The sequence below is a fragment of the Perna viridis genome, chromosome 1 (genome assembly GCF_037379345.1).
Source record: "Perna viridis isolate PV_CMFRI_1.1 ecotype Kerala chromosome 1, ASM3737934v1, whole genome shotgun sequence".
In the NCBI taxonomy this organism is placed as follows: domain Eukaryota; kingdom Metazoa; phylum Mollusca; class Bivalvia; order Mytilida; family Mytilidae; genus Perna; species Perna viridis.
The window spans coordinates 71,838,476-71,864,526 of NC_142445.1; the positions used below are offsets into that span (position 1 = coordinate 71,838,476).

At 32.3% G+C, this 26,051-nt stretch overlaps 3 protein-coding genes and 1 long non-coding RNA gene across 6 annotated transcripts in view; 1 reads left to right on the top strand and 3 right to left on the bottom strand.

Moving 5' to 3' along the window:
- The window catches only part of LOC148630256 (voltage-dependent calcium channel subunit alpha-2/delta-3-like), a 29,174-nt gene extending 27,712 nt beyond the window's left edge, over nucleotides 1–1,462 (bottom strand). The window contains exon 1 of the mRNA XM_088564303.1: nucleotides 1,377–1,462. The gene's annotated coding sequence lies outside the window, so the exon portion shown is untranslated. The remainder of the gene's footprint in view (nucleotides 1–1,376) is intronic.
- LOC148630257 (serine/threonine-protein kinase RIO1-like) lies at nucleotides 1,446–25,873 on the top strand. Of its 3 annotated transcripts, XM_088564316.1 has the most exons (18): nucleotides 1,446–1,499; nucleotides 1,816–1,912; nucleotides 5,714–5,773; nucleotides 6,526–6,569; nucleotides 6,910–7,028; nucleotides 9,518–9,611; nucleotides 15,463–15,541; nucleotides 16,324–16,510; nucleotides 18,942–19,003; nucleotides 19,561–19,641; nucleotides 20,164–20,250; nucleotides 20,759–20,896; nucleotides 21,348–21,451; nucleotides 22,247–22,419; nucleotides 23,046–23,138; nucleotides 23,565–23,618; nucleotides 23,996–24,169; nucleotides 24,721–25,873. In XM_088564316.1, the coding sequence occupies exons 3-18, from the start codon at nucleotides 5,724–5,726 to the stop codon at nucleotides 24,838–24,840; spliced, it is 1,659 nt and encodes a 552-aa protein (XP_088420442.1). In that variant the 5' UTR covers nucleotides 1,446–1,499; nucleotides 1,816–1,912; nucleotides 5,714–5,723; the 3' UTR covers nucleotides 24,841–25,873. The 3 variants fall into 3 exon arrangements, with proteins under 3 accessions (XP_088420442.1, XP_088420437.1, XP_088420448.1); XM_088564311.1 differs by lacking the exon at nucleotides 1,816–1,912 and having other exon boundaries at nucleotides 1,459–1,499; XM_088564322.1 differs by lacking the exons at nucleotides 1,446–1,499; nucleotides 1,816–1,912; nucleotides 5,714–5,773; ... (3 more) ...; nucleotides 15,463–15,541; nucleotides 16,324–16,510 and adding an exon at nucleotides 16,604–17,098.
- Nucleotides 10,462–13,503, bottom strand: LOC148630258 (uncharacterized). The gene is made up of 2 exons (XM_088564365.1): nucleotides 13,273–13,503; nucleotides 10,462–12,934 (listed from the first exon to the last, which is right to left on the bottom strand). The coding sequence occupies exon 2, from the start codon at nucleotides 12,123–12,125 to the stop codon at nucleotides 11,580–11,582; it is 546 nt and encodes a 181-aa protein (XP_088420491.1). The 5' UTR covers nucleotides 12,126–12,934; nucleotides 13,273–13,503; the 3' UTR covers nucleotides 10,462–11,579.
- On the bottom strand, nucleotides 21,995–24,037 carry LOC148630259 (uncharacterized). Its single transcript, XR_015919227.1, has 3 exons — nucleotides 23,553–24,037; nucleotides 22,654–22,869; nucleotides 21,995–22,082 (listed from the first exon to the last, which is right to left on the bottom strand). It is a non-coding gene; the product is annotated as an uncharacterized LOC148630259 (long non-coding RNA).
- Nucleotides 25,874–26,051: the final 178 nt, after the last annotated feature.

A 26,051-nucleotide genomic window follows, 5' to 3' on the forward strand; every position in this document is an offset into this window, starting at 1 on the left:
ATAAATTAAAGTATTGCACTTGCGAAGCAAAAGTTTTCATCCGGGTCAAGACCCCCCCTTCTTTGTAATGTCCTTTATCATTTTTACAAGTCTTGCACAGATGATACACTACTGTCAACCAAAATTTTAAATTCTCCACTCTTCACAGTGGAGTCACTCATGTCCTCCACTGTGACTCCACCAAAGTAAAAACCGGGATAAAATTGCTCCATTTCAATTTCAATAGTTTTCAATATTTATTTCTGTCAATGACTTAGATGTTATTAAACTGCTAGAACCATTAAATATACTTTGGTATAAAGGCAGGAGAAGTTAATTACAGACAATTTCTGAAATGGTGACTCCACTGTGGAGAGTGAAGACACTGTGACTCCACTCAAAATATTTCCACTGTAGAGAGTGGAGAAATTATAATTTTGGTTGACAGTAGTGTACATATATAGTAAAGCTCATGGTGCTCGCTGGTTTAGGCAATGCTTATCCCTTATTTGACGGGACGGATGGACTGGGGATGGTATGACTTGTGAATGTAAGGTAGTACAATACAGTTAGGTCATTTCTGAATATTTGGTCTCATTTTGTTGAAATAAAGCTGTTTTGAGGCAGTCTGTACAGAAATTTCTAGTGTTTTGTCATAAAAAAGTGCATAATTTTGAAATCCTTGGTGTGTGGAGGTTCAAGTCATTTACAAGTAATTTAGTGATTATTGTTATAAAATCCATTAGCCATGGTAACATACTGAAAAAAATATTACTGAGTTTTAGTACAAATCAGGGGTGCCTTTCCAAAACTAACAGCCAATTACTATGTTTTATAAAGTATCAGGCACTTAGACACTACCACTGGATGAAAGCATGCACGGAGTAGTTGGAAAAAGGGTAAAAATAATAAGACCCTTTTCAATTCATTCTCTCACAATTTTAGTTCCAAAAGTTCATACGAAATAAGGTATTTTGAAAATCAGCCATTTGATGCTGAGGAGAGAACCTAATACAGCATGGGACTGAAATGTTCCGGATACCATTCTTCCTTTAAATTACACCTATTTACCATTACATATAATATATTACATTTGTCTATGTATAAATGCTTAACTACATTTAAACAATATATCCACCAAATTTCAACTTTTAATTTTAAGTTTTACAAAATTTGACCGGGCTAACTTGGTGTGCGAAACAGTACGCCTTAATGTAACTGTATAGTGCACCCTAAAAGTATGCGGACGGATCGAGTCTCGACCTGCTACCATAGGCAAAGCCTAAAAAAACAAAACGTCAGATAAAAAATGCCTCAGTAAAACGTCATGATAACCTGGAATCTGAACAATATTATACCAAATGGGTCTACATCTTAATTTAGAGCGTCTCTTTTACCATTTATGCACTTTTTTCATTAGTTTCTTGACAACCTGCAGCAGCTGAAGCTGAGCAGGCATCGATCTGTTCACCGGAAGTCGCTCAATGTTGTGCTTCCGGTCAGCTGTCGTCGAGCACATGGTAATGTTGACAGATAAATAATTCCCTCAGTCGTCTTGCAGACCAGAAATCTTTGACGTATAACTGGTGTATCACAAAATTTATAGATTTGTGACAATATATTTTTGACTCAAGTGCAAAAAATGCAGATGCTGTCTTTGAAACGGTTTTTCTTATGCCTATAGACTATGGTGAACCTTTGTCGTACTGAACTTCAATTGTGTTTATAATAGGATCACAAAGATTCCTTGGTCTTAGTAAATCTTGTTCTCGATTTGAATTTCTGCAGACATTCATAACCAAGGGCTGATTTGTATTTAGGTCATTTCTTCTATAGGTACATCAATAACTCTAGATAGTTTGTGGCGGCACCCACACAAATTAGTGGACGAGGAGGAGCCTTTGGAGGCTAATTGTCCACACATCCGGTTTGGGTCAGTAGTATACAGATTCATGACCGAAATACCTCATTTATGGAAGTAATATGGAAATTGTGAGAAATTTCTTTCTTTATTGTGAAAGTGTGCAAATGTATCCAAAATGATACAAATACAATAAAATTTGATAGTAAATTTAGTTGTAATGAAAGTGTGAAAACTAACCAGGAACATTCCTCATTTCAGTAAGAAGGCTGGACAGAGTTTCAGTGTCAGATTTTAGCCATGGCAATGTTGTGCTAGTCTTTCATTGTTACAACTTTGCCAATAGAACTGGCTAGTTCACATTGTACCATTTTCATGATAGCCTTTGATTTAAGCATATTTCTCACATTCTTGTAATTGTCGCTGTCTATGTACTTCAAACTTTTTTATTTTGTATTAATGTGTATTACATGTACCAAACATAATATTGAGTAGGCGTTGCTTATAATAGGGAGCATTGGAGTTTCACCATACTTGAAATTTCATTTTACCCTCGCGAGCATCTTCAACAATATCTGTTTTGTAAAGTTTTTTCATAACAAAATCTGCAGTTCTCTTTGGAATGCAGGAATATTTTACACATAATCTATGATGTAAACCAATGCACATCAAAGATCTCATATTTGATACAAATGACCATATGTTACAAGAAGAATTTTCAGATGTGTTAGGTTCTTGAACAGGCAGCAGAACTGAACAGTGAAAGGCAAAAGGTGGCAAAATAGAGGTTTAAGTTGCCTAGAATTTTTAAAAAATGGTTAAAAGTTGTGTAATTTCAAGAGAAGTGAAGTTACTGTGCATTTTGACCAAAGAGTTATAACTCTATCACTTAAGGAAAAAACCCCAAAATGGCGACAATTTTTGTAGAAAAAGAAGACTTAAAATGGAAAAAGCTCATTTATTTCCATCAGTTCCAAGGAATAAGGAAAACTAGTACATCAGTTGTTTGTTAAACAATTCAAAGGTCTTTCCCTTGAAAACTATCTCTTTGTAATATACACGTAAGGACATTTGATTTGATACATAACATGCTACCTTCTACAAAATGTTTTTTTTTTTGCACTTGGTAACCTAGTCAAATGCAATTTTCGATGTTTCCATCATTAATTTTGTAACAGAAACTTGACACCCTTTTTAGATGTACAAGAACCCTGCTTTCTGTGAACTTCAGCATTTTGCACTTATTAACCACAACTGGGTTCTTTTTCCCTATAACAAAATTGATATTTGTGATGTACACGTTATGACCTTTTATTTGATATGTGACAATCTAACTATATAAAATACTTTAGTTTTACACTCATTAACCTCATCCAACTCATTTTTAGGGACAAAACATCGATATTTCGTATGTACACTTTAAGACCTTTCATTTGATATGAAACAACCTTTCCCTCAAGAACTTTAAATTTTTGCACTTAATGACCCTACTCTTTGAACATGTATGACTTATCATGGCTGAAACTCTGATTTTTGAAATGTGCTGTTTAGACCTTCAAAACGATATATCACACGACCCCCTTCGATGAAGTTGAAAAAATGATGCAATATCAAATCTGTAAAAAGGTATTAATGAAATATATAAATCCATTGGAAAATATGAAAAATTATGTTGTTGTAGTATCATTGGTCCTTGGTATTTTGTCAAAAACAGTTGTACTTGAGCAGATCTTTCATTCTGTGTACTGATCATTTGTGTGTTTATTGTAGATTTTAAAATATATATCCCCCACACTGAAAAACTAAAATTTCAGTAGATCTAAAACAAGACAGCTCAAATCTGAAAACTATGATAATATACAGAACATATGCAACAAAATAACAAAACAATTTGGGCAATTGCAGAGCTCATTTTGAGCACAATGAGTATTGAAATATGATGCAATAACCAACTCAAGAACCAGAAGTCATAGAGACATGAAACTACCACCATACATCTTTGGATTACTTGACCGTGAAAAAACATACAAGGTCAAAGTCACAATCTGGATTCTGCAATACATTTAAATTGTCATAACTTTTGAACAGACAGTCTGACAGATGTAAATTTGGTCTCAAAATGTAGAGCTTATCGAGAGGGTCATTTCATAAGCTTTATGTATGCACTTATCTCTTATGGTTTTCTTAATTATCAAGGCCTGAAGTTAGCAGTGAGAAGGCTTTCTAACACTCTATGACCTTTGACCTTGGATTCAAATGAAAGGTCACATGGACCAAAGATCATTGATGAAGGTCCCATTTCTCTACAACTTATATAAATATAAATTTGAAAAACTTGAGTATGGTATTTCAAGGGATAACTCCTGTATGGATTGATAATAAAATACATGTTTGTGTTTATTCATTAGGTGTCTTCTTATAGAACATGATGACATCTACATGTTCATCAAGTATGATTATGATATCCTGAAAAATGAGTTCAGGGGACCATGTTGATAAATAAGACACTAATAAGCGGGAGATAGCTTCTACAGTGGAAGATGAAATTCTTCACTGGGTCATCCTGTAAAAGTCCTAAATGAGCTCTATCGATGGTCCAAATTTAGAAATGATATCTTGAAAGATGATGAAACAGGGCCATGTCAAAGTAAATTTTGGAAGAAAAAAAAACTAGCATTTTATCCTTTGACATTGGATGCAAATAAAAGGTCATTGATGAAGGTCCCATTTCTCTTGAACTTACAGTTCTACAAATATTAAAACTTTTTAAAACTTGAGTATGATATTTCAAGGAATATTACTCCCGTATGTTTTGATAACAAAATACAAATTTATGTTTATTAATTAGGGCATCTGCTTATGTACATGAAACTGTTTACAGATTGATTCTATCTGTTATGGTTTTCAAGGTATGAGGGATTGAAAGAAATTGTTTTACATGACATAACTCTTAAAGATGGTAATGAAATCCTTAGCAGGGTCATTTCTAATTTAGCATGATGACATCTACATGTTCACCAAATGTGATCATGATATCCTGATAAATGAGTTTGGGGGACCATATTGAAAAAAAAAACGCGAATGAAAGGGAGAAAAACAATAAGGTCTTTCACATATAGGGAAAGACTTTAATTAATATATATGTAACAACTGTATATGTCACACTACTTTGTGGTGCTTGCTATAATCATATTAAAGTGTAGAATTGATAAGTATCTTACTTTTTATCATCAGAATTATGCATAAAAGGCTTTCATATATTTGACTGTAGTCCTTTCTTTATGGGCAAATACATCTTTTACATTAGATTGGGATTTAGGGCCAGAGAGTTAGGTAGCCCTTCTTCTAAATTCACAGCATCTTGTGACAAGACTTACATACATGTACAAGTAGATGTACAATAAATTGTTGATAAATTACATGTGTAAAAAAATAAGGTTAAGGGTCAGTCTCATGTCATTTCGATAAATTGAGTTAAACTTTCATTGAAATGCACAGAGAATAAACATTTTAAGGGCAGATAGCTCTGTCAAAAACCTTTTTTTTCTAACGTTCTATTGAAAAACTTCAGAGCAAATCTAGTGATGCTGAGATCAAATAATGGTCTTAGTAAAGCATCCTTTAGTGAAATTAATTTGTCTGATCGGTGGGTTTTTTGACATGCATGTTTCTATTTTTTTTCCATTTTGCCAAAATTTTACAAAAACTTACATATAAGTCATAAAATGAAATGACTGACTGGACGTTACATTTTGAAGGAACATTTATATAAATGAAAATATCTCGGGAGATAATGTTTACTGTTAACCTACATGGAACGCTGTTCCCATACCATATTGCTCTTGTATTGAAAGTTTTTGTATCACATTTCAGATTTATAGAGATGTCGACATCTGAAGTTGTTGAAGGACAGTTTGAAGATGCAGATGATGGGTTGGTATTCTCTAATTTTGTTTTTTTAATTATTTTGATAAACTGACAATGAAGGATGTTTAGTGTTAATGAAATAACTATTTATACTTCAAATGTGTGAGAATTACTGATGCTTGTATATGACTCATAATGTAAAATTGAAGATTAATGTAAATTTTTGCATGTGTTATGAAAACAGTGTTTTTGTAAGAGTTCCAAATGGCTAGAGTTTTGAAAAGGACCCTTAGTGAATAGATATTACAACTTGAAATAGGCAAGAAGGTTTAAGCTATTTATTAATGTACATAATAATTTTCTAAAACACAGCTATAGAACAGCTGTCTGAGAAGAAAGAACTTAAGTTTGTCATTACTTTGCTATGTCTATTAATACTTCAGTTAAATGTTTGCTCATTGATATTTAAGCGGGGGGTATACTGCACCTAAGGGAAATAACTCTGTAAAAATTAGCAAAACGTTTTATTTGTGATATTCTGATATCAAAATCAAAACATCTTAGTGATCAAAGGTTTTGTTGATGACGCTACCATATATTAATTGAAATTTTTCCTATGAAACATGGTGTAATTTCTTAAAATTTATATATTTTGCTTCTGAGTAATACACTAAATAAAATTTCAAGAAATTTAAACAAGCCAAATATTTAGAGAAGGTGTTAGGTACCCCCTTAAAAGATAATGATACATCTAAATGTTTGTGTCCCCTAGATTGTACATTAGTTCACATAACTTAATCATTAGTGAAATATTTTAGAACTTTAGCTACTGATAGAGTACAGCCTACAGATTCCCATGAAGGTATGACATTCAGTGTGGACGGATAATTAATTAAAATGAAACATTATTTAAGGAAGGAAAGTAAGGCTAATCTTGATGTGCATAAAAAATATTTTTATATAACTTTACAATTGTTTAGTCCTTCAGTACAGAGATTGTATCATGTATCTATAATGTGTGTTTTAATTCACCTGTCAAAACAAGAGACAGAAGGGTAGACAACAACTGGCATGTATTAAATAAATTCACCAAAAACGAACGAGAAATATGTATGTGTGTAACATTTTACCCAGATTTATGTCAAAACTTCTATGAATCAGCTTTGGTAAGTTGAAGTGAATGATTTTATTGTTGATAATAGATGATATAGAGGAAGATGACTGGGATGAGGAAGACAATGATGATGATTTTTATGATTGGCATGGCGAAACTGGGGACTTTACCAAGAAATATAATGCCATTACATCTAATACACAACAGGTATATTATGATAAAGGTAAAAAGTTTGGCCTGTAATGAGTATGAATTTAATGATGAAGAATAACAACAAAAATACCTAACTGATAAGCTGTAGGCAATAGTCAACAGGAATAATCAAAACTGAAAGTCTGTATTACAAATGGCAATAATATATCAAGGGAGAAAAACAGAAAGTTGGAAACCATTGTGATGTCACTTAGTTAAAGAAGTCATGCCAACACCCTTGTACTTGTAGTACTTACATAAAAAAAAAGTTCAAAAGTATTTTAATTTACTAATCATGGACCCACAGGGACAATGACAAAACAATATTTATGATTAAATGTACAGATACATGTATAAAGACAATTTGTGATACACAATAAGAGGTTTTTTTTTACAGCCATGTACAATTATTATCATTTGATTTGGAATAAACCATTGTGATTGAGTCAAATTTATACATGTGATTAAAACTGGCCTTAATGGTCTGTAATGTTATGTTTTATCAGGATGAGTCATCCAGAATTTGTATGTACAATAGAAAGTCACACCCTTCGATCAGTTCATAACAAAATACTCTGTCTCATGTGGTAAATTGACCAATGGGTTATATAACTTTTTGTAAAAATAAAAGACAGTGTTGAATGTTTCTTTTCATAAAGACCAATTGAAAATGCTGTTTAAGTCCACTCCAAAAAGTGCTAACAACTTCAAATAAACATAGACACATTGAAAGAGTAATCAAGGGAACCAAGATTGTAGTGGAAATCAAAAGAATGTAATCCAGGGACAAGGACCAGTCATGGAAAAGAGATACACACAACAATGAACATAAAATGAACAAAATAATATGTACAAAGTAACAAAAGTTAATGAGTGCTTGGACTCCACTAAAAACTGGGAGCATGAACCAGGTGTGCCATTAGAGTAAGCAACCTCTGCTTTTCTAGGAACACCCATCAAGTTGCTGGTAAAAAGTCAAGTTCAGGGTAGACTAAAGAGGAAAGGAAAATTATGACATATTTAACAGATCAGTTTTCATTGATCAGATGGATACACCGTAACAATCCATGAGTTCATGATGATGACCATAAAACTTCTGAAGTGATGATTTCAATCTTGTAGCAACATAACCCTGTTCCAGAAACCTAATTGTAAGAAGTCTAGCGCAATACAAAAAGTCTGCATAGTTACAGCAAGCTCTGGTATAACATATGAGTAGTGATATGAAAACTTCATACTCATGTGCTGTTGCTAAAGGGCAGGGTAGAAATTAATCTAAAATTTCAACTAGCCAGCAGGACCAGTAGACCTAAAAGTTTACTGGTCCTGCAGAAATGTGATGTGAGAAATGGTCATTTATTACCACTACTACATATCTTTTTAAAAAATAATTACTCATTCAGGGTTGAATAAACTGAAAATATCAAGTTTATCTGTGTCCGCATCACTATCATCTTCTCTTTTAACATAAGGAGCCGGACTAGGTTTGTTTGCTCATTGCCCTGAAACATTCCAGAGTTCAACAGTACCCTAGCTGCATGTAGTGGGGTTGAAATGCTTAATGTCTTGGGTGTGACACATAATAAATAATAGATAATATTACACACGTGGATGTGGTTTTGATCTTCAGTCACTTTTTACTGTGACAAGTTTCATTTCTGAAAAATTTCTTTCTGTGTTTTCAGGGCAATATTCCAGCCATTCGCGACTTTTTTGCCATGAAGTATGGAATTTATGTTTCTGTTTGTCCATATCATAGATGCCTCTCCTCATTGTTTAATTTTTGTTTCTTATCCGGTTGTTTACCCTTTCCTGATATCCACATTTTTTTCCCATTAGTTGTCAGACAATATCTTGGGATATTTAACAGTTATACATGTACAATGTACTATGAAGTAATGACAGGTAAGGCTACCAAAAAAGTAAGATTGCAATGCAGTCAGCGAAGAAATTTCAACAAGCCAGTGGACTAGTTGGTAGAAAAAAATCTAATAATCCAGCTGGAATTTTACTAGCCGGACCAGCATTAATTTTGGCCCCTGCTATAGATGAAAGGTAAGTTGACAATACAAAGTCATTGTGTTTGTCCCATAGTTTGCTCAGTAGTTTTCCTTTACCATCCATCTCTAAGTGTAGGTCAAAATATGAGACTGACTTCACAGTGTCTGTAGTATCATTTATCTCAAGTTCTTTGGGGTAGATGCGATGTATTATATCCCTGAAACTAGGATTGTTTAACGATAAAATGTCATCTATATAGCATAAACTGAGGATCTAGCGAAACAATGTTGAAGTTTCCCATTGCATTGATTGGTTGGTCATTTTTGGACAACACTAGTATGTGTGCAGGTAAATAATTCCACAAATAGTAGGAATTTTTACATTTTTAAGACAAACTTTTGTATCTTAAATAGTAACTCTTTAATGGCTACAAAAATAATGTAAGAAAGGTAATATATTCACTGTTAGTCAAAAAACATTTGAATATTATTTTATATTTTTAGCCAAATGCAGGAGGGAACAAACAAACCCATGTTCCAAAAAATTTCCAGCCAGTAGAGAAAACGATGAAGAAATTTGTAGACAAGATAAATGTGGGTAGGTATGTCTAAGTTATACTTCTATTTTAAGTACATCTCCATCCAAGAATCGGCAAAATGCATATAAGGTGTTGCACAAGAGCGGAAAAAATGCACAGATTTTATTGCATTTCCCAAGTATTTATACCTGATAACCTCCAGAAATAACCATCAAAGTGTTTGTAAAATTTTACTTTTTAAGATACTGACAGGTCAAATTTAATTGAAATGCACAATGGAAAAAATGGCGGGAATATTTATTTTCCTGCACTTCTTGATTTTGGAGGACAAAGTCCTCATAATGGAAATCAATACAAATTTTATCTTTGACTGTAGGAGCATTAAGAGCCTGATTTCAGTCTGACAGGAAATTAACCTGTAATACTAACGGCTGTTTCACAATATTTTACACAGGACTGTAACAAATTTGATGAAAAATAAACCTGATTGAATCTTAATGACAAGGCATTTTTCAGAAAGAAGCATGGCTCTAGAATAAAACCTGAAAAGATTTTTGTGTAACCTTTTCTTGGTTTCCTGTATTCGATAAAAGTTTCCAGGCATCCACAGGCTCTTTTTCATTGTATACAAGAACTGTTATGTTAAAAAATTTGAAATATTACACCATTAACCATGGCTTTATGGTCTCCATAAGTTTGAACTATGATAATGTGTAGTTGTACAAGTAAAAGTTTCATGATAATCTTTGATTTTTTGGGAAAAATGAAATTTTTACCCTATTTTTCTCCCCTCAGAAATTCAGCATACTATTATAAATGGATACTTAGATCTTGTTATGGATAACAAAATGATAATTCCAACTAATTTTGATACTATAGGTATAATATTAAAAGAAACAACAATTAATTTTAACACTTTATTCAAAATTTTGAAAATTATAGGGGTGTACAAAGCAGCCTGAAAGCGTTGCGGACACTACAGTTTTGAATTTAATCTAAAATTTATCATATGGCTTTATATTGAAAACTAAGCAATACAAAGTAGTACTAATGTCTTAGTGTACCTTACAATGTTACCACTGATACCAGGAGAAAGTGCCTCTTGTAATAAAGAATCATAAAAAATTTTGAGCTATGAATAACATAATGTTTCATTTTCAACTAGATAATCTTATTCCACTGGATATTTAGAAAACAAAGCTTGGTAAATGTTTGCATTTGATGAAAAAGCAATCAGTATAAAGGTTATAGCCATTTTGATACAGAGATAGTCAATATTGTGAAATAGAAATCAAAGTTAATACATTCCTGAAACGTTGCGGACACTACATATATTTTTAGACTTTTGAAGATATATCTTATCATGAAATAAAAGTTATAAGCATACAATAATTTCTTATTTAGGAACATTGTAAAAGCTATTAAAGAACAGTAAATAAAGAAAATGTATTAAAGAAACTGTTTCAACAATAAACATATGTACAGAACTCCATGGCTAATAAGTCTGAAGTGTCTTTATGTTCATCTATTAGGTTATTGAAATATTCCTTAATTTCAGAAGGTCCACAATTTTCACAATTTCTGTTCAGGCAGTTAGCTTTTGGAAACTGCTGGTTTTCATAGCTGCAAACTGTTATATCTGAAGCAGATCGTTTAGTAAGACTCTATATTTCTGTATCTTTTCCAATGATGAACTTATTAGCTGCCTCAACTTTCAGAGCTACATGGCAGCAAATTTGACAGAGACAGCATCGTCTATTTGTTTCTGACACCTTCTTTATATTCCATGGTTTTAACTTGTAGAATGTAGTTAACCCAACTTTGCTGTCTGGATACTTCTTCTTGTACATCAGATGTGCATCTTTTATAGTCATCGTCATAACCATTTTACCCATGTTGGTCTTCTTTGATACATTTTTCTTGTCTGGCAGCTCCCTAGATACTTCTCCAGAGGTATAGAAGTCAGTGATTTCTTTCTTAACTTTCCAGCTTATCTTGTCCTTTCTTGTTTTTCTCTCTTTATTGATTCACCGAGCCAAACCTGACACCTTTCTAGGCTTGAAAAAACCAACCTTCTTTTCAGTTTTTCTTTTAGATTTACTTCCTTTTAGTGACTCATTCAAAATGTTCTTTAGAGTTCTCCTGGCTTTGATGTGTCCTTTGTTCCTAGTAACCTTTGTAGATGAATACAGTGGCGACATTGATTTCACAAAATTCTTTCCAATTTCTGCATTTTCTATATTTTCAGGTGTCATCATCTTATCTTTCCAAAATTTAGAACAACTGGGTGAATCAGCTAGTTTTTGTATGATGATGGCCCTCTTTTTTGGTGTTTTTGGCAATTTCTCTTTTACTTTCCTGATGGCTCTGTTCTCTGCCATCTTGTTCTTAAATTTAGCGTTTGGGCTTTCTGTTTCACTGTTTTCTCTACCATCAGCTGACCCAGTTTCAGAATTGTTACCAGTTTTTAACTGTATTCGCATTCGCCATTTTTGTGTTCTTATTACAGCTTTCTCTTTCTTAAGTTTTTCAGCTTTCTTTTTTTCATTGTATCTCTTGTTTAATTTTAGCATTCTTTTGCTTTCCAGAATTCTCTCTGTTATTTGCTAATGTATTTGCCTTCTTCTTTTCTCTGTACTTTTTCATTTCGAGTCTTTTCTTTTCCCTTATCTTCAATAGTGTGTTATTGTCTGCTGTCTTCCTAAGTTCTGACCTGGCCTTTTGTTTTCGAACCCTATCCCTCTTCTTTGCTTCCTCATGTCTTTTGGCATTCTTTTTCAGATTTTCTCTGTGTTTTCTTGATCTCTCAGTGTTGGTCTTGGCCATAGTTACTCCTGAAACAAGATACTACGTTTATATTCTTGTAAGAGACAGAACATGTAGTGTCCGCAACACTCTGAAATATTGTTGAAGTTACTTTATATTGTTGTTTGGTTCCTTGATAGTTATGGTCTGGGGCTACGATTTTCTGTTTTCTTTTGACCTGAAACCGGAATAGCAGTCCAGCAACAATGACCTTCTAATAACACTGACGTACATCGTATGCTATGCCCGTTATGCTACAATTTTTACCTTATTAAAATCAAGTTAAATACTGAACATTGAAAGATATTCAAACATTCTTTTGTTGAAATGAAGAGAAAAAGAGCTTCAAAGCTTAAGCAAATAAGAGTGTTGCGGACACTACAGGGTTGCGGACTCTACAGTTAGCAATTATGTGATGCTGTAAAGTCTAATCAATTGAGAAAGTCATCATTGATTGGTTAATGTCTTTAGTGTGGAGGAACCTGTTTACACACAAAATACTTTTTCAATAGCTCCAGGAGTTCAGCAGATATAACTGTGTTGCGGACACTACAAAAATAGTGTCCCTAAACCAAACCTGAAATAAAATGAAGAAATTGTTATCATGCTATTTCATATATATAGTAAAGTTATTTTTCACAGCTTTTATATACATTTCTCCACAAATTAAAGAGTTAATTGATGAAAATCTGTATAAAGCTTTATTTCTAAGTACTGATTAGCTAGCATATGTTCCTTTTTTATGAAAAACATAACGAAGGTATCCCTTCTTTCATTTACTCATAACTTTCTAAATTTTTATCCGATCTTCATAAAATAAAATGCAAAATAAAGCTGGTGCATTCTGCTTTTTTGGAAGTAATTCATCATTTTACACTTAAGAATTATCTACTGTCTGAAATAATCAAAACTTACCTTATTTTCTAGAATGTTACAGCATAACAACAAAATATGCACTATTTTAGGACACAAAATCTTGATTTTTTAATATAATGTTCAACTGGGAGTATCATGTATCACTGTAAAGGTTAAAATATCAATTTGCATGATTTTAAATCTATTTTCAATGATAAACAAACATATTTTCCTGTCATTTAATGAGCATAACCAAGGTTATGTAGGGCTGTGTAAAATATTGTGAAACAGCCGTAAGGGTATACTGTATTAGGATCCTTATCAGTCAAGCATTTTTAACAAAAAATAAATGTTAATAGCTCACATCCTAAAGTTTTGTTAAATTATGGAAAAAATAAACCTTAGTTCGTGTTAAACTGTAAAAGGCATAATAATTTTTTTTTAAAATATCAGTATTTTCAATTTCTTCCTCTTACAGTTTAAACCTGTCTCATACTAAAAGCAGTCAAAAGTGCTTCAGGATAAATTTAAATAGCTTTTGTTTGCATTCTAGATGTATTGAATATATCTGAGGCAGAGAAAAAAAAAAATTGAGAATAATGATGTGCCACACATTGCCTGATTCTTACACAGAATGGTACTTTAATGTACATTGATTATATTTGAGGCTTGAATCCAGGATTTCTGGTTGTTTGCATAAACAAAGTTTATCATTGAGAGGAGCTTTTTAGTTATAGTGTAAACAATAATACTTAAGTGGGGGGTTTATTACTCTGTCAGTGAAAATGATTTTTTTTAACGTTATGCTGTTTGTTGTTGTAAAATTGTCAGTGATAATGGAAATGAATTAGTTTAACTTCATTCAAAATAAAAGCATTTTGATATTGAAACCCAAAAAAATACAACTACTTTCATATCTAGCCAGACAAGTCAAAACTTGATGCCAGCACATGATTGTAATTAAAACTTTAAAAATGACAATAAAAAGAAAAAAAAACAGAATATCAATGAGTCCATTCTCTAATATTCTTTGTCAAAATTTCTTATATTATAAGGACATTAATTATTAACTGGAATGTGAAACATTTGGAATGTTATACATATTTTTGTTGTGTTATGGATTTTTAGGCGGCTGATATGGATATCAGCTTTTTAAGCTATTATGGATGCATGAGGTTCAGCCTATGTATACAATGTACCCACTGAGGATGTAATGTTTTTGACATTTTCATCCTCTTTTGTCATTGTGACTACTTTCAAACCAATGAACAAAATTTCTTGAAACAGACCTGGTAGTAAGGACACCATATGTAGTTGTGAATGTTGTCAGCAGGAAATTTTTATCCCTCAAACTTTGAACATTGTTTCCTGAAGCACACATCTGAAGCATCTTTGCAGTGACATTTTTCCAATCATACAGTCAAAGGTTGCAAAGTTGTTTTTTCTTCACATCATCAGTATATAGAAAGAGTAATCAAGGAAACCAAAATTCTAGCGGAAATCAAAAGAATTTAATCCAGTTACAAAGACCAGACATGGAAAACTGACAAACACAACAAAGAACATGAAGTAACTAAAATCATACATACAAAGTAACAAAAGTAAATGACCAACTCGGACTCCACTAAAAACTGGGAGCATGGACCAGATGCACCAGTAGGGTAAGCGTCCTCTACTATTCTAGAAACACCCACAGAGTTGCTAAAAAAAGTCAATTTCAGGGTAGAAGAAAGAGGAAAGGAAAACTATGACACATTGAAAAAATGAGTTTGCATGGTGCAAATAGACACGCTGTAAAGATCCACGAGTTCAAGATGATGACCATAAAACTGGAGTGATGACTTCAATCTTGTAGCAACATAACCCTGTCTCAGAAGCCTAATTGTAAGAAGTCTTGCATGATACAAAAAGTCTGTGTAATTATGGCAAGCTCTGGCATAACGTATGAGTTGTGATATCAAAACTCCATTTGCAAGTGCTGAGTGGATGTTGCTACATATGAAAGGAAAGTTGACAATTCTGAATGAAAAGTCGTCATGTTTGTTGTAATGTTTGGTCAATAGTTTTCCTTTAACAATTCCTTTAGAAATCTCCAACCTGAAACTTAAAACACTTCAATATGGGGGTAATGTTAGTGGGCTCACTTTCATGTTCTTTCATTTGTAATTACATTGTATAATAGTAAATGTGATACATTGTACCATATAATAATAATCCTGCACTACATGTACTTGAATTTTTTTTTGATAGAGAAATATTCTGGTCCCCAGCTGTCCAATACAGCCATGTCAGCATTTGTCGAGAAGGGAAGAAAAATTGATAGTGACAGGTATGTCTTATTTCATAGTTAATGATTAAATGTTCATTTTAAATTTATTTTTCAAGTGAATGAAAATGTTTGGCAGACTTGAATATTAGTTGTTAGATCTTGATTTAAATTTATAACAACATTCAAAACCTTAAAAGGAAGATTGGTATTGATTTTGAGTTTTATGGTTACAATCTATTTAATTGAGGGACCAAAATGGGACATAAATAGACATTTTCTAGAATTTGTTTGTATACATAATTGAAGTATAAGTATATGAACTTTTATGAAATGCTCCATAATTTGCTGTACCGCAAAGGTCAGACTTTGAACTATTTAACGATTATTAGCTGAACCATTACCGGTATCAAAAAAGGTCCATAAACAAAGATTTGTATAGTTTTCAAAGAAATAGTTTTTATTTATTTTAATAAATTGATTATTTCTTATGTCCTACTGCAAATTTTAAAGTTCTTTGACTACTTTCATTCCAGTCAAAACTTGTCATATGAGAAAAAAGAGTTTAATCAAGTTTGAATGTTTGTCCACACTTGTCCAAACTGTTCATGGTTCCACCTTTGCAATCATATCAAACTGACCCAATGAAGCATTTTATTTCTTGCCTTAAAATTGATTCGATTATAGCCAAGTATTCCTTTTTTATTGTATCCTTGTTATCCATGTAATTATGCATGTATGCATAATCTGTCCATTCTCTTTCCAAGAACACAAAAATTTGTATGTAATGAGCATCCAAAAAAATTAAAAAGAATTAATTACTTTGATTTGATCATGTATAACAGGTATAGAGGTAAAGACAAGGCTGACAGAGCAACAGCTGAACAAGTCATGGACAAACGGACTCGTCTGATACTGTTTAAGATCCTCAGTAAAGGAATCATCACTGAAATAAATGGATGTATAAGTACTGGAAAAGAGGCTAATGTTTACCATGCTACTGGAAAGAGTGAGGAAGATATGGCTGTAAAGGTAGGTCAGCAAATTATGTCATAGGTCAAAAGATTGAAGAGGCTAACGTTTACCATGCTACTGGAAAGGATAAGGAAGATATGGCTGTAAAGGTAGGTCAGCAAAATATGTCATAGGTCAAAAGATTGAAGAGACTAATATTTATCATGCTACTGGAAAGGATGAGGAAGATATGGCAGCAAAATATGTCATAGGTCAAAAGATTGAAGAGGCTAATGTTTACCATGCTACTGGAAAGGGTGAGGAAGATATGGCTGTAAAGATAGGTCAGCAAAATATGTCATAGGTCAAAAGATTGAAGAGGCTAAAGTTTGCCATGCTACTGGAAAGGATGAGGAAGATATGGCAGCAAAATATGTCATAGGTCAAAAGATTAAAGAGGCTAATGTTTACCATGCTACTGGAAAGGATGAGGAAGATATGGCAGCAAAATATGTCATAGGTCAAAAGATTGAAGAGACTGATGTTTACCATGCTACTGAAAAGGATGAGGAAGATATGGCAGCAAAATATGTCATAGGTCAAAAGATTGAAGAGGCTAATGTTTACCATGCTACTGGAAAGGATGAGGAAGATATGGCTGTAAAGGTAGGTCAGCAAAATATGTCATAGGTCAAAAGATAGAAGAGGCTAAAGTTTACCATGCTACTGGAAAGGATGAACAAGATGTGTTTATAAAAGTAGATAAAGAAAGTATATCAAAGGTCAAAAGATTGAAGAGGCTAGTGTTGATCATGCTACAGGTATGAAGGCACAAGATATTGCTTAAAAAGTAGGTCAGAAATAAGTGTCAAAAATCCAAAGATAAATAGGCTTATATTTACCATGATATTGTAATGGTAAATTATGATGTGGCTGTAAAAGGTCCAATAGATAATTCAGAGTACACTGGGAAAATGTGAATGAACTATTACATGCTTATAGAAAGAAATGAAAGTCAGTGATTGATAGTAAGGCTGTAATAGTACGTGGGCTGAGATACCCCCCCCCCCCCCCACCCCAATCATCAACCAAAATTTGATTTTCAGGTACCCTTATACCTCTCATTTACAAATCTTTTTGTCGCCAAAAAATAAACTGAAGCATTTTTGTATTTTTTGACTACTTTTTATACCTCATTGAGGCAAAAAATCATTTTTTAAGTTTTTTGATTCCACACTCTTCTTTCTACAAAACAAAGAAAACTGACATATGTATGTATCATCATGTAGCCCTATGTCTCAGGTTTACAATGGTACCAAAAAAGTTGTGGTAACACTTGGGGTTTTGTGATAAAATGAAAAAAATGTACCCCTACCCTGCTGAAAAATCATTTAAATTGGCATATTTTTCAATGTCAAAACCCCTAGAGTATTTATGCTTCAGTAGAAAATGGCTTATTTGGTATTTTCTGTTAAATACTATCACAATTTACACTTCTGGGGTCCTATTGATGATTTTTGGCGATTTTCGTAGTCAGAATTTATCAAAAAGTTTTATACTAATTGTCACCCAAAAAGGAAAATCTAAGCGCCTTAATTGATCAGATATGTTAGGAACATCATTATCTTAATTTTAAATGCATAAAATATGAGTTCTACAATGTCAAAATGCTGTGAATGAGAATTCTATTTGATACTGAGACCAGTTTTCTAGGGGTAGGGGTATATTTTTAATATTTTTAGAAAATTCCTTCCTGAAAAGTAGTTTTTCGTGGTTCATTTATGTAGGAAATTAAATTATCTATCGGATGATACCAAATTTTAGACGTTTGAGTTGAGTAATAACCTGTGGAGTCAAATTTATGTGACTTTTGACCGAAAAATCGAAAATCCCATTTTTTGCATTTTTTGATAAATTCTCACTACAAAAATTGCCAAAAATCATCAAAAGGACCCCAGAAGTATGACTTGTGATAGTACTAAATAGAAAATACCATATTAGCTATTTTCTACTGAAGCATTAATACTCTAGGGGTTTTGACATTGAAAAAAATGTCCATTTAAGCAATTTTTCAGCGGGTAGGGGTACATTTTACCGCATAACCCTAAGTGTTACCATAACTTTCTTGGTACCATTGTAAAGCTGAGACATTGGGCTAGACGATAATACCTAAATTTGTTTAGTTTGTTCTTGCATGCTATCCCAGAAAGCTTAGAGGCTCCAACAATTGAGTCAAAAAAATCTTGGCTTTTTGACCCAGTTGAGTACAAATATAGGCTTACACTGAAAAAGAATTTGAGAATATTCTTTGGTGACAAATAGATTCGTCGGTGATGGGAGGTATAAAGGTACCTGAAAATCACCATGAAGTTGTTGAGTGGGGTGGTGCACGGTGGACTCTCCCAGCCCATGGACTTTAATATAGGGAGGAATGATGAAAAAAAAATTTTTTTGCTAACTGGATGTTTAGTTTGTTTTTAAATTATATTTTTGTTTCATTGGTTTTCAGGTCTATAAAACCTCTATACTGGTGTTTAAAGACAGAGATAAATATGTATCAGGAGAATTTAGGTCAGTATTAGTATCTTCATAACTTAACAAATTTTGAAGACATCACAGTAGTAATCATAACATCATGCAGAAGAAAATGCTTCACCTAATTTCTCCTAGGTCAGTATTTAAATTTTCAGCAACTCAAAAATATATAATTTCTGCATGATGTTATGATTACTACTGTGATGTCATTGACAGAGTAACGTTGTATGATAGACTAACATCTTATTGACAGAGTAACGTTGTATGACAGACTGACGTCTCATTGACAGAGTAACGTTGTATGACAGACTAGCATCTCACCCTCTGTTACTTGTCATACTTGTCGTTATACTGTATATGATGGTCAATTTGTTTTGATATTATGTTTTCCATCAATTTGAGATAGAAATAGAATTAAAGTACACAGATTAAGAAATAGATTTAAAGTATTAAATACAGTTGCTTCTAATATATGTATTTTAATGGTATTGTGATAATATAGAAAAGTTTACTATCATGGCAATAGATCTACAAGATATCAGAATTACTATGTAATAAAGAAATGTGTATTAATGATTGGATCTCCATTGTAGGTTTCGTCATGGTTACTGTAAACACAACCCCAGGAAGATGGTACAGACCTGGGCTGAAAAAGAAATGAGGAATCTTATTAGGTAGGTATTGAATTGATGATGACTAACTAATGTTATGGTAAGATGGTTGAAGTACCAAGCTCAACAAATGAAAGTACATGTATTAAGGGGAAATTATGAAATACCAAAACCATTCTACTTTTTTCTTTTTCAAAGAAAACTTACATAGAGGGGTGCACTGAACTTACTTCCCTGTAGGGTAGCTTTTGTCCTTCAGACCAATATAAAAAAAATTCCAATGACAATGGCCTTTACCCAAAATATGGAAAGAGTGTTTGTTTTTAGAGATTCTAAATTTTCCATTTTTGGCTCTGCACAATTTTATGTTTTTTACAACAGGGTTCTAAGGGTTCCAAAATTATGCTGTGTGAATTGACAAGGACATCACAATAAGAACGAGGCACATTATTTCAGGGACAAAGACCAGACAAACAGACAAAACACTGTGTTTTAATGTTGAGTCCGTGGATGCATAACCTTATTAGGGGACTGTTATATTATGAATTATTTTGTATTGTTATGTTTTTTGTTTTTTTTTTTCAGAATCCATCAAGCTGGAATATTATGTCCAGAACCTATTTTATTAAGAAGTCATGTCCTGGTAATGAGGTTTATAGGTACTGATGGATGGTTAGTATTATCAGATGAACTTGATTATATTTTCTTGTATTGTTCAAAATGCTCAGTTTTAGAATATAATCATTTTATTTCTTATCAAAGTAGAATGTGCTATTCTTAATGTTTCAAACATGGTCATTTAAGAAATAATTTGTTGAGGAGGTAGAATTGTACTCATTTTAACATGGGTACAGTATTTATATTCTCATTTATATTTGAACTCATTTTAACATGGGTATGGCATTTATATTCTCATTTAACACCTCGCTGTTGCTTGGTGTTGAATGAGAATATAAGTGCCAAACCCATATTATTGCCATTGACCTGTGTGACATTATCAATGTTTCAATGTTACTGTTCCTTGGCCATTTAATTTATCACAATAATGCTCTAAAAGCAACTATGGTATGATAAAGTAAGACTTAATTTTTTTCGTGTTTAGTTTAAATCATAGAAAGAGAAAGAAATATACTTGAGGTTCTGGTTTGTTGTTATTTACTGTTGTTGATTTCTGTTTAAGGCCAGCTCCATTGTTGAAGGATTGTGATATATCTGAGTCCAAAGCCAGAGAGTTATATCTTGAATGTTTACATATGCTAAGAACTCTTTACCATCAATGTAAACTTATACATGCTGATCTTAGTGAATTTAATATGCTGTAAGTTTATAATATTGCAACATAAATTAATGTTAGATTTTTGTTGAATTGAAGGAAAATGGATTTTTGATATGTGCTTGGTATCATACATCTGGGATGCTTTTTTCCCCCGCTTTTTTGTGGAATAGTGCCATTTCAAGTCTGATTTTTACTGTTACGATTCTTATTTTATTGTATATTTACTTCCGATTTTTCCAATTTCTGCTTTATTTGTTGACCTTGTAAAATCATCCCTGATACGTAATACATGATACATTTTTTTTACAGTTTGTTAAGCCATCAATCAAATTGCATTGTAAATCACCAAATGATAAGGGAAAATAGGTAACATGATATGTAAATGTGGACCTTTATTACCATGTTAAAAGGTTACTCTTTATGTAATCTTATGTGCAGAAGAAAAAAAATGGCAAAGTTGAAGCTTCAATCTAGGTGCTTGTTATAATTACAGTTACCACAATGGTAATATATATGTGATAGATGTATCACAGTCGGTTGAGCATGACCATCCCCATGCACTAGAGTTCCTCAGGAAAGATTGTACCAATATTACAGGTAAATTTTATTTGATTTTTTCTAAGTATAGATTAAATAGACTGTTATACACTCTAAGAGATAATTTTGACATGGCTAATTTAATACTTCGATTATAATATTTTATTGTTATCCAACAGAACCATGGGATGGGATTTGTAACTTTTGTTGCAGTAGAAAAAAAAGTTATGTAAAATCTTCATTAAAGCTGATTTGACACAAGACATAAAAGATAAGAGTGTAGAATTTTGCTGAAGAAAACAATTTTACCTGTTTTATACCCCTGCTAACAAACTTCCTGGGGAATATGGCCATTGCCCTGTCTGTCCACATGTATTGTGAGTGCAACTCCTCCAAACTGGCTTTATAGGTTTGATAAAATCTTATTTGTAAGTTAGACACCATATGAAGAAGGTCATGAAGGAGGATTATAATCTCCAATGCCTGCAAAGGAGACATGTAACTCCTAAACCACTGCAAGGAAACATTATTTAACTTAAGTTGACCATGAATTTAATCCATATCAAGTGGCCAAGTTAATGTATTTATTTGTAAGCTTGCTCACCGTATTTCTCGTTCATCTTGATTTTGATGTGTGTAAAACATCCTTAAATTCTTCTTACAATCCCACTTTCTCCTCCAAACTGGTGAGCTATGATCAATAAAACATGAATTTTATGGTTTTATGTTATGTTTTTATATCTGTTAGTTTTACAGCATAACAAAAATTCAATCTTAACACTAATTGAGTCAAGTTGACATTTTAATGGTTAAAATTCTACAATGGCCTGTTTTTAATTCAAAATTTTATTTAAGATTTCTTTAGAAAGAAGGGCGTATCAACATTGACAGTGAAGGAATTGTTTGACTTTGTGACTGATGTTACTATAAATGATGACAATATAGAGGACTACCTTGAAAGAGCAATGACCTTGACATCACAGAGGTCACCTGAGGACATCTCAGAACAGGAAAAAATTGATGAACAAGTATTTATTGTTTAAATGAAATAATAGTAATCTTCAATGAAAATTAATTGATAAATGTCATTGAAATGCTACGTAAAAGACTTCTTAGCTCATAAGTAATGATTGTCCATATTAACAGACACATTGTCTTCTGTCGTAGATTTATATTATGTCAGTTGGGTCTTGTTTAAACACAAGTAATAAGCAGCCAGCTAAATTTTATATTATTGGCAAGTATTATTATACTGCAATCACCTTGTCTGTCCTTCTGTTACACTTTTTGCGTAACAGATTTCACAGCTTTTACTGGAGGGAATGCTTAGATATTTGATATAATGCTTTCTCATGATGACTTGTACTGTGTCTCCCCTTTCCGGGTTTATTCTTCATCTCTTCCTGTCTACCGATTGATACTGTAGTTTTTTAGGTGCTGCATAGTGGAAATTTCCGTAACAGATTTCTCAGTTTCTACTGAAGAAAATACTTAGATATTTGGTATATTGCTTCTGCATGATGAATTGTACTTTGTCTCCCTTTCTCAGCTTTGACTAAAATGGTTGAGTGGGGGCCTTCTTGGCATGATGTAGAGTGCAACATTTTATTCTTTTTAATATAAACATAAAACTTTATATTTCGTTTTGTTTTAGGTGTTTAAAAATTCCTACATTCCCCGTACTTTGGATGAAGTGATTGATTTTGAAAGAGATATTATTAAGGCACAAGAAGGCAACACCAATCAGGTAAAAGCATGCCTTCAATTATACATGTACATTCATGACGAATACTGGATTTTTTTCAACCATTTTTTTAATTCTTGTCTTTCCAGAGTGGAGGAAGGTAATAATAGGACAAAAACATTAAACTTTTGAACCCAGATGAAATTTCTTTATTTTTTACAAGTGTCTGTACATATTTATTTTCTAAAACAAGGTTATTAGCCTCTTATATTTAGGTTTGTTTGTCATAAACAGCCAAAAATGTTAAGCAATTTTATGTTACATGAGCAAAGAGTCCAAAAAAAGCAAGTACTTTTTTTTAAAAAACACAAATTGTTAAGACAAGACACATGAACTTGTCATACACAGTAAAGACTAGCATGTATGAACTTGTCATACACAGTAAAGACTAGCACGCATGAACTTGAGATGACTTACTTTATGTTCCAGTTGTTGTACCAGACTGTAACAGGATTAAAAACTGATCTGTCAGGTGCTAATCAGGTATGTTCTTAGTTGTCAGATGCTAATCAGGTGTGTTCTTAGTTATCAGGTGCTAATTAGGTATGTTCTTAGTTATCAGGTGCTAATTAGGCATATTTTGAACAGATACATCAGTGTAACATTGGTATTTTTGAACACTATTAATGAAGATACATGTATTGAAATTCTGAATAATTGTAACACAATTAAGTTACATATAAATCTACTATTTGGTTTTAACTGGGGGAATTCCAATCATATACACTTTTGAATTTTGTATCTGTTTTATTGCTTTCAAAAAATATATATTACAAGCTAGCAGTTAAAGTATTGACTAATCTTCATCAATGTATCTTGATTTTTCAAGTTAACTTTCAAGATTTGTTATATCACTTCAGACTCCAAATCTTCTTGAAAATGTGGAAACTAATGATGACAATAAAGAGAATGTTGAAGACGAGAGTCAATCCGAGTATGATAGTGGTGAGTCTGAGTCAGAAGAGTACGATAGAGAGTCTGACACAGTTAACAAGTCATCTAGACCAAGAGATGAGTCACCTAATAGTAAAAAGGTAACAATGTCACCAGTTGTTTACATTTACAGATAGTTCATTTCAAGTCAAAGTTAATTATGAAACGACAAAGTGCTTAAAAAGAAAACTACTATGAAAGTATTTCAATTCCTGAATACCAATTTTTGTGGATTTTGACGAAACACAAGTTCGTGGATTCTTGAACTTGTGGTTTTGAGGTTTTCAGTATACATATCTATGGATATCTCCTGTGTGTTGGAAACTAAATTGTGTGATTTGGCCTACCCACAAAAACCATTAAAACTGGTACATCAGGAACAATAGTACTTTTAAAGAATTACTTTTAATTTAGTACATAGTTGAAATGATAATAGTTATATTTTAGGAAACAAGTTTTCATAATAAGAAATAAAAGACAGTTATTCTATTAACTATCTGAAGGTTTTATGAGTAAAACTATTCATTAATTAAGCTGCCCAATTAAATCACAAACACAGGTAGTATAGGTAAATGCGACAATTTATTAAAGTATTCAGAATATGTGAATATTTCATATATAATTTATACATTTTGTTTTAATTTTCTCACAGGAAAGAAAGAAACTTATCAAAGAGGAGCAGAGAGAGAAGAGAAAAAATAAAATACCTAAGCATGTGAAGAAACGAAAAGAAAAAGGTGGCAAGCAGAATGCCAAAAAAGGAAAGACTTGAGAATTATTATTAAAGTGTTGTGGATCAATGAATTATTATCTGACACTGCATGTGTTACTCCAAGCTTGTGCTTTCCTGAGAGATCAACTTGTTTCACAGAAGGATATTTGCTGTTGTCTCAAATCTGACTTAGATTAAAATAATGATCTTTTTTTTTCATCTTTGTTTGAAATAAATATATTGTATGAACAGAAGCTTACTCTGTGATCTATTGATTATCCTATTTCTTCAGTTAAACTTTTGAATTTTGTGGCCTAGATACAAAATGTATTTCAATGATTTGAAATTGTAGTCAACTGTTTGCAGAGTGAGTTTCTGTTTCTCTGAGATATAGTGTCTATACAGCAATGTTTTTATACCCTGCCACACAAAGTTGCGAGGTATTATGTGATACCCTCTGAGAAGTCGAAGGTCTGTCTGTCTGTCCATCCCTCAACAGTTTCAAATTGATAACTTGAGAATGATTTTTTTAAACTGTGCAGTGGTTTAGTACCATAATATACATGTTTAGTTCTATTTTCGGCAAAATCCACAAGGTAGTTTTCAAGTGCAGCTATTTTGAACATTTTGCCATCCCCCTTTATTCACCATAAAGTTTTTTACTCATTGCAGTCTTCCTTGATGATTTTCTATCTTTATTTGTGTCTTTAGTACATTAATTGAATTTGCATAAGTGGGAATATTTTTTTCTAGAACAGAAATAAAAGAAATATATGTAGGAAATATATATTAATGTAAGAAGCATTATATATCTGGTTAGATACTACCCAACAGAACATGACTTTTTTATATGTGTATATGTATGACAAATTGAATGTTACTGTTATTAAGAAGAAATGATACTATATTTAAGTTAATTCAGTGTGGTGTATAAATTTAATATAATTAAACTTCAAATTCAGGTTTAAAAACAGCTCCAATGACACTGAAGCCTTTTGATGTTTTTTTAGTATAACTTACACTTTGTTTATGTATCAGATGTTATTAATTTACCATTGTTTTACTTCATGAAATAAATTATACAGATAAAGTGTTTAATTTGTTACTATGTCATAAAGCTAAAGTGTCCAACTTCTTACTTTGATAGGCATTTTTTGGGAGCAGTGTATAATGACAGGAGTATAAAATTATGTGAAATTTAAAGTCTCACAATTATAACATTTTATTTGTTTTAACATTAAATAAGGTAGCAGTATTGTATGATAAAAAGA